The sequence below is a fragment of the Dunckerocampus dactyliophorus genome, chromosome 11, assembly GCF_027744805.1.
Source record: "Dunckerocampus dactyliophorus isolate RoL2022-P2 chromosome 11, RoL_Ddac_1.1, whole genome shotgun sequence".
In the NCBI taxonomy this organism is placed as follows: Eukaryota; Metazoa; Chordata; class Actinopteri; order Syngnathiformes; family Syngnathidae; genus Dunckerocampus; species Dunckerocampus dactyliophorus.
Genome location: NC_072829.1, coordinates 24,948,553 through 24,957,330, shown reverse-complemented (window position 1 = coordinate 24,957,330; position 8,778 = coordinate 24,948,553). Strand labels below are relative to the sequence as shown.

The following is an 8,778-nucleotide window of genomic DNA, read 5'->3' as shown; positions in this document are numbered from 1 at the left end:
ATTTTCATTTCTTTCAAATGATGTGGCATCATTTTGTTACTAATACATCACCCACCTATTATCAGGAAAGATATTCAAGATAATTTTTTCCCCCAGTTTAGATCTGATGTGTTTTCAAAGTGTTCCTCAAATTTTTTTGAGCAGTGTGTATATATATATATATATATATATGCTATGTTTTTTAGCCTTTTCATAAAATGTTTGTATAAAAATACAAATATTTTTATATAAAAATATAGAAGTGTGCTTTGATTTTTCGGTATACAGCCAGCGGTGGAAAAAGTTTGGACACCCCTGCTTTAAAGTACCTGTTCCGTAACATAGTGCATGCACTGGGTATAATTCCTTTGTATACTATTATATTTCACTGTTTGCAGACCTTAATCCTGACCATCAGGTGTTCATTTTTCCTGCACATACTGTAATTCCTCCTGACATATGGTTGTCCTCCTGTGCAAAATAATGTGGTACTGTGAGGTCATCCGTGTCAGCGGTGAGACCAGTCATATGTAAACACAATTGCTCTTGCCTGATACCGTCTGGCAGGTCAGCCCGCAGAGAGAGAGAGAGAGAAGCATCAGGCTGTGTCAAACTGTGACACATCCTACTGTGTCTGGGCACATAGTGTCACTCTCAATCTGTCCCTGAATCAGTATCTGAGCAATACATGGCTCCTGGGAGGATGTCACTACCTCATTAATCACATTCCGCAGTCCCGTCCACATACAGGAGTCATTGAGAATGCTGCCCATATCACATGCATGATATGCTTTTCATTTTAAAATTTACAGTGGAAGCTCTAATGGTGAACACAAACCATGCTGGGTTGCTACTTAACAGTCTGACAAGTGTAAACAGAAGTCAACCGCTAGTTAATAATAGGCATATTGTTCTTGGAAAGCCCAAATTATGCAACCCATTGGGTTTTCAACATTAAACAATCCACTGTATTATCAGTTTTGTAAGTTCACATGGTCAATAAACAAGAATCAAAAAGGGGACTTACTTCTTCTTGTCTTTGTCCTTCTTGAGAGGCTGAGCGCCGCCTTGGAGAGCCTGGCCCATCAGCGTCTCTGCAGCAACCCTCCTCCTGTTAAAGGCATTCATTTCTTCCTCCAGTTCCCGTCTTTTTTCTTCCAGGTTCCTCTTTTCTTCCTGGTGCAGCCGTTTGAGCTGCTCAAATCTCTCGTGGAGCTAAACGCCAAAACAGAATCGAATCAGGACATACTTTTCACATTTTTTCATGTCATTTGTGGTAATCATCACCTCTTTTTCCTTTTCTTTCAGCTCTGCTTCGGTCTCCTTTACTTTGTTGACGAACATCTGCCTCATTTCTTCCTCCTTGTGTTGCAGATCTCTCAGGAACTCCTTCCTCTTGGCTTCGTACGTCTCCTGCAGGCTGTAGATCAGGGTGAAAATATTTATTATGGTTGTGAACTGGTTCAAAGCATTTGGAGCACAACCCTTAGAAATGCTTTTAGAAATACTTTTGCAGAAATGCTGCAAAAGTTTGACAGACGTGAACATATATGCCACAAACGGCAATTGCACAACCTGAAAGTAAAAGATGACACATTAAAGGAAACACTATTAAGCATTATTATGATATAATCGCGTATTGTTATACATTATTGTTATATATTATCATAACGTCAATGAAACAAAGTTATTTGTTCTCAAAAAATGTTGACAATAACATCGTTAGTGTAAATTTGTGGGCCAATAAACATTTCAAAACGCACTTGCACTTTTTTCATTGTACTTTCCTTAAAGTTCATGTTAAAATCTCATCTCGTCTCGTTCTCGTGGACCCAATCTCGTGCATCATCTCGCCTCGGTTGTGTGTCTTGTGACACCCCTACTAAACAGTGACAAGGGTGGTCTTAGTTCACCTGAACGACTGGCTGTTAGGGTCTGCATCCTTGAAGCCCATCTCCTCTAGCTTGCAGCGGCGGTAGAGTTCATAGTGGCGCGTGTGCGTTTGCTCACGGAGATCTTCCATGTTCACACGCAGCAGCATCTCCCTCAGCTTCACAAAATCACAATGGTTCTCATTTTCCACTGGCGGACAAAAAGATGAACAAAAGGGATGTGTCAACTGAAAATCTTCGACAATGCTGTCGTCAAAGACTCACCTTGTACTGATCCCCAAGGGTACAGTCGAGCTTTGACCGTCTTATTGCCTACTTTGACATCTTCCACACTGCCAACCACAGCAAAAGGTAGGTGCGTCTGTCATGGAACATTCAAAGCACTGTTTGAGTCACTGAGCTGTGTTGATGACTGAAGAGCTTCATTACACAACATAATGGCAGCTACCATTCACATGAAAAAGACATGATACTAGAGCCAAGAGATCATACAGACTAATTCCTCAACCTTTTCTAAAGCCTGCACCCAAGAAAACAATCTAATATATTGTTACGGCCCTAAATAAATTATTATCTTATTTGATGACGAGAAAGGCAAAGTTAAACTAAATATGAGCAAAAAATGTATACAGTAATATACTGTATATAAGACAACCCCTCTTTTTCCACACCCAAATCAAAGATAACTTAAAAAAATATTATGTTCTTCATATCAGTGCAATCATATTTATTTGCTGCTCGAGAGTTGTTTGATGACTCTACTCAATCACCATTATCTTTGACCTTCGAGACTATTTTTTTTTACACAGTGGGTCTCTTGTGTCGCATCTCTACAGGTCAGTGGTATACGTGAGTGCCAGCAAGAAAAGCTCTGACTCACTTGGAGAGAAGTCATTTGGAATCACTTGTATGTTTGCATGTACAAATCTTTTGACCCCGTAATTAAGACGACCTTTGTTTTTCTGACTTTTGTTCTATGCAAGAAAATTATATCCTATTAGGGTGAGTATGGTAAATAAATACAGTTGAATGCTTCTAAAGTTGTACAATTTGGAGTCTGACCAAAATTATCTGGAAAAACAAAACTTGGCGTACAAAGCTCAGCAAATCATGTCAAACTTGGGCTTAGTGTGCATCCAAAGGATCAACTCCTTGTGTATGTTTTGCTTTTTCCTTGGCTTTTTTTGTGTTTTTATGATGCCACTGCAGATGGGTGCCTGTGATGGCAACGAGGAAAAGTGACTCACCTCCCAGGCACACTAAAAGGTGAGCGACATTTTGTTTTAACTTCTTTTTCCACTTATATGACAGAATGTGATGAAATAGTATACAGTGTTTCCTTTTAGGAAAGTGCATGTGCAACAATAATAGTTTGAACAGTGTGAATTATTTTATTTTTGGGAAATTAAAGTTCCTCATTTGCTGAAGTGCAGTATTAATAGTTCTAACTTGAAGCCCCATTCTCCATCTCTACTAAAACACACTGCTTTCGTCTTAGCCACTGTGTTAAAAAACAGGAGACTTTAATGATGGAAGAGGGTCTCCAGGCTCTTGATTCTCCTTGGCACTACCCTCCTGTTTCTCCCGGAAAACTCCCGTATTTTGCCCTTCTTTCTGTCGCCCTCCCATTGAAATACTTTCTGGTGAATTTTCTCAAAGAGAGGGAGATTTCCCTTATTTTCTGTACATTTTCCCTTATTTTTAAATGCAAATGACCAAAGGCTGTTTTCGTCTGCCAATATCTCCACTTCTGTGCCACATGTCCTGCATTTACAAGTTATATGTAGTAATCTGGTCACGAGGCATCAGTAATGTTACACTGATGAGACATTACCTTACATTACATTACCTTAACACTGCATGGAGTCAGCCATGGATGAAGAGTCTGACATGACATCTGTAAGTGGTAGGTTTTTGGCTGCTTACTTTGTCCTTCTTCCCCACTCCATTTGATAACCTTTCTTATGTTTAGAATCAATAAGTTTGAGGCTGACTAGTCAGCTCAGTAGTATGTTTAAACGGCGGCCGTCTCTTGTGTCCCTGCAGTGATCCCGTAGCTTGCGTATTAGCAATGTGGTGTAAACAGAGAGTGTAAAGGTGACCATACGGGTGTTATTTCATATTTCATGTTATTTAATGTCTACAAGGCTATAATAATGTTAAAAAACATACTCAGAAAGTCATAAACTGGATTTCTATGCTCTAACTACTAAAATATTCAGTTTGTTAATATTGAATCCAACTTCACGGAATTTCACTTATCCCAGTCAGATCTGGAACCAATTAACTGCGCTAAACGAGGGATGACTGTACATGTGCCATTACACCCCTACTCTTAACCCCAAATTTTTACAGTAACCACTAGTCCATCTAGTGGCTTTTCTTTAAATTGAAACATCCTCTCCACTCTCTAACAACATCTGTCTTTTTTTAACATTAGAGCAAAACTAAAGTACCAGCCATAAAAAGAAGGTTTTTTTTGCAACCATATACAAGGTTGAATGTTAGTGTGAACTTTTTTTTTAATATACCATAGAACCTCCACAATAAGGAATGGTTGCCGAGGTGACCATTAATTAGGCTCTTAATAAAAGATGAACAATCTGTCTCCTGGTCTTAGTGTGAGCTAGCGAGTGTCCCACATTTGAACAAAACACCACACATCACATTACGTGTGTGTGTGTGTCTCACATTCATAGAGGAGTTGATCTCAGCCACAGCCTCATCCTCTGTTGGAAACTGGTATATCTGCACTCCATTGCTGACCAGCTCGCTCATAATCTTGATCTTGAACTTGTCCAGTTCGCTCCTGGATACAGTGTCTGCCTTTGCAATGACAGGGATGACGTTCACCTGCACGCAAACATCAACCGGTAATTGAATAATTGCACTAACTTCAACTGAAACCAAATAAATCCCATTCTGTGCAGGTCACCTTGCTGTCAAGCTTTTTCATGGTGACGAGATCCAGCGACTTGAGGGAGTGGCCGTTGGGAGCGATGAAATATAGACAGATGTGGATTCTCGTGTCATGGAAATTGCACAGGGAACGTTTTATTTTTAGCTCCTCTTCAAGGTATGTTTCAAACTGAGCATCAATGTACTCCAGTATGGGTTTATAGCTGCACGGGGAAAAAAAGGGAAAAACACAAACCCTCCTGTTTGAGTGTTTTGTTTTTTTTTTTGTCTGTAACGCTGCTATTTCTTGCAATGTTTTTCCAGTTAACTTAACATGCCCTGCACTTATGCAATACCCTCTAACAAAATGCAGCTTCTCAGGCCGCAAATCACCTTTCCTCTTTGTTGATCTGGTCGCCAAAGCCGACAGTGTGCACGATGGTCAGTTTGAGGTTGACGTTGCTCTCCTGCAGGTCATATGTTTGTGGTTGTAAAAGCACTTCTTTCTCATAGTGGCTGGCTTCTTCACTTTCAAACCATGTATTGAAAAGCGTGTTCATTAGGGTGGATTTGCCTATCCCTGTCTCCCCTGTAGGAGAAGCACACATAGAAATGGCAAGTGGGGAAGTGAGGGTGATTTCCAATTTATAATTCAAAATTCACATGTGATATTTGGACTTACCTACACAGAGGATGTTGAAGCTGAAGCCCTGTGCAACTGATTTGCTGACCAATTGATCTGGGAGGCTATCAAAGCCCACATGGCCCCCGAGCTCCAGTGTTCGTTTGTCTTCATTCTGGAGTCAAGGACAACAAATGGTACACAGGACATTCTAAAAAAAAAATAAACCATCCACCCATCATTTTCTTCTGCTTATCCAAACTTATGTAAAGTTAGTCTGAATCCCAATTCTACCCCTTACCCCTATGTTTTGCGCGTTCGCGAGAATCAAGTGGTGTCCCAATTCTCCCTAAACCGAGGGGTAAGGGGTACATGCTAAGGGGTACATACCCCTTGAAAACAAGTTTGGTTCCTGACCACACTTGAAACGAAGGGGTAGGCGGAGTTACAACACCAGCTGAGAAGACAGAAGCGCAGAGACCGAAAGAAACATATAAATGTAAGTAATTACGCATAATTATTGAGTTTCACAGTAACATCAGTCATGGTTTCTTATACTGTATATTCAATCATTTGCTACTCCATGTAATTATTCGCCATGTTTTCTTTTTAATTGTTGGTTTTCGTGAGTTATAACTAGCCGGATAACACCGATATCTGACTTCACTGATGATTAGACAATGATTAGACAGCAACCACATTAGCCTGTTCATTGTAAGTTGTATTTTAAAATAAATCGCTTGCTAACTGGCCGAGAGAGTGCCATGTTTGTGTCTGACTAAAGCGCTTTCTCGGCCACGGTGGGTGGATATCCCCCGCTCTATACTCCCTGGCTCTGTGGCAGCGCAGAGGCTGCTCGGATGCACCTTGCCCGCCCATGGCAGGTGGCTAGCTCCGTTCCAGAGTGTACACTGACGTTGGCGTTTTCTAATCTAATCATTCAACGCAGCACATCATAGTCAAGTCTGTTTGCTGTGAATCATAGACACCCTAGTCCACCACCAATTGGCATGGTGCGATATGTCAACTGTATTCAGCATACAGTATGGATGGTCAGGAAGTAAGCTAAATAAAAGATGTAAACAACATGGCCGTATGTGGACAGCACACCACATTATCAAACTTTATTCAACTTTTGGAATCTACCGTGGTCCCGTCTATTTTTTTTTTTTTTACCATCACTTTATATTTGTTTTTCAGTCTGGAATTTACAGTAAACTGTAACACTTGTCCAACATAATAGATGCCATATATCACATACAGCAACATAAGGAGTGGGACAGGAGGACACAAATGTTGGCACTGTTGCTGAACCAAAACAAAATGATCAAACTTACAGCTCCCATGTCTGTAGCTGTAGTTCGCAGCGCTCCAAGCTTTATTTTAAGTGTGTAGCGGAGCCTTTTGGGATTTTTTTTTTTTTTTTTTTTTTACAAAGCTGTCCTGCGTGAATTGGTAGGTGTATACACTGGGTAGGCTCATCTAGCTAGGGGTGGGTCAGAGGAAGGAGGGTTTTATCTTCATGACATCCCAGAACTTCAAAAACAGTCGTTTGAGCACCTCTTCTCTCAAAAGAAGTGAGGGAGATGATAGATTTGTCTCACATATTCCTGTTAGAACATCATTCCATTTTGCATAATAAGGTACCTTTAAAGAAAAAAAAGGAACCCCACAGAGGGCAGAGAGAGAGAAGGGATAGGGAGATTCTGAGAGTCCTGACGGACTTTCAGGACTTCTCTTTGTAAAGGCAAAAGTTTGAATGCAGCTCTATAGATTGTGTACGTCATGTCATAATAGTGTGGCCATGTTGTCTTGCACAATAGTGCAATTGACTTGCAACATTTGCATGCATAGTGGCGCAAGTGTGATGGTTTTGGTGGGGACGCTGGGCTCAACATGAGGGTTGGGATGTGTTCAATACAAGATTCATCTGTCTAGGCCTCTTTACCACACACACACACACACACACACACACACACACAAAGAGCTCTTTATCTGGATGTTATTTCACTGGATGGGAGGATATCCAAGCTGCTACCCTGGTGGTACCCATAAGGCCATCCCCACAGTCCAGCATCCCACATTCACCACACTCTATCTGTGGCAAAGCATCATCTTAAAAATGTCTTATAAAAATGTAATGCTGAATGTTAAAGCGAGTCACTTGACTGGGCTGCCACTGATCCTCTTAGCTGTGCTGCTGCTTGCTTCATTCTAATGTATGCTTTCCAAGTGTTGACGCATTCAGGTCTACACGCACATGTGTAGGACAGGCCAGCGTGCGTGGACTCATGCGCAATAAAAGGTGTCTCCCTTTCTGCACAGTGCATCTTTTCTCCGTGAGCAGCCGCAGCAGAAAATCCGCATTTATCCCCGAGTCATTGCGCACACTCAAAACACCGCAGCCGCTCCTTGTTGCATGCACGCTTCTATGCACTACTAAACTAAACTCGAATAACACACCACAATGCATGCTGTACATGGTCATGGATACTCACAGCGAAAACATCCACCTCGCTGGCAGCCATCGTCACAAGTGTATCGGCGTCCCTCCTCATTACACAAACGCACGCTGCTCTTAAATATGGCCACTCGGAGGCAACACCCCGTCGGTGCTGGAGGACATGACAGCCCTCCTTCCACTGTACTAGTCCACAAGCTAGTGGAGGTTGTTGTACTTACAGGCTAATCCTATAAAATAACTGTATTCCCAGCCAGGGCCTCTGGATGTAGCTGTTGCCATGGGAAACAGGCTGACACACAAATATGGAGTGGTCGAAACTGTTGCCCTCCATGCTCAATTAGAAACAGTATGTTAAACCTTATTTTACGAATAGAAACAATGTTCATTCATGGGGCACAACATGAAGTAAACCTGTATACAATGAAATACAGTAATATTATTAATATATTAGTGCAATAATATTATTATTAATATTATATTATTGCACTAATATAATCCACATAGTGATTATCTTTGCAATGGCAGAGCACTTGTATTGGATGTTATTTGATCATGGAGCTACTTTTCGTTTTTACATAATATCAAATACATAATTTGGTTGTACCATTATAATTATTATCGTCTAAATATTAGCCATTTGACACTTTGTACATTTCAAAGCAAACCCTGTTTTTCCATCTTTATAATATTGGGCATGGCACGTCTAGTTGGGAGAGACATTATTTAAAAAAAAAGCCAGGGGATTGGGATGTTGAATTAATTATCCAGTTGGAGTGGGCGATACACCATATATTGGTATCAATCTGATACCAAGTAAACACGGGGATTATTGCAGATACCGATACTTTGATACATTGAAAATGTTCAAACTCATTTTGTGATTTGGCCTTTATTGCGTTCTACTACTACCTCACATTCAAATC

General features: G+C 40.8%; 1 protein-coding gene across 6 annotated transcripts in view; it reads right to left on the bottom strand.

Moving 5' to 3' along the window:
* The window catches only part of LOC129190165 (septin-8-A-like), a 12,251-nt gene extending 4,101 nt beyond the window's left edge, over positions 1-8,150 (bottom strand). For 2 of the 6 annotated variants that reach the window (XR_008572946.1, XM_054792631.1), the window contains exons 1-9: positions 7,890-8,149; positions 5,452-5,566; positions 5,163-5,358; positions 4,807-4,993; positions 4,563-4,724; positions 2,136-2,232; positions 1,893-2,061; positions 1,267-1,399; positions 1,007-1,194 (exon numbers count right to left, since the gene is read on the bottom strand). Coding sequence is in view for 5 of the 6 variants with exons in the window: in XM_054792631.1 (XP_054648606.1) it covers positions 1,007-1,194; positions 1,267-1,399; positions 1,893-2,061; positions 2,136-2,232; positions 4,563-4,724; positions 4,807-4,993; positions 5,163-5,358; positions 5,452-5,566; positions 7,890-7,949 (1,307 nt within the window). In the remaining variant the exon portion in view is untranslated. Of the gene's footprint in view, positions 1-1,006; positions 1,195-1,266; positions 1,400-1,892; positions 2,062-2,135; positions 2,233-4,562; positions 4,725-4,806; positions 4,994-5,162; positions 5,359-5,451; positions 5,567-7,885 lie in introns of all 6 variants that reach the window. The other 4 variants (XM_054792630.1, XM_054792633.1, XM_054792629.1 and 1 more) reach the window with 4 other exon arrangements.
* Between the last annotated feature and the right edge of the window lie 628 nt (positions 8,151-8,778).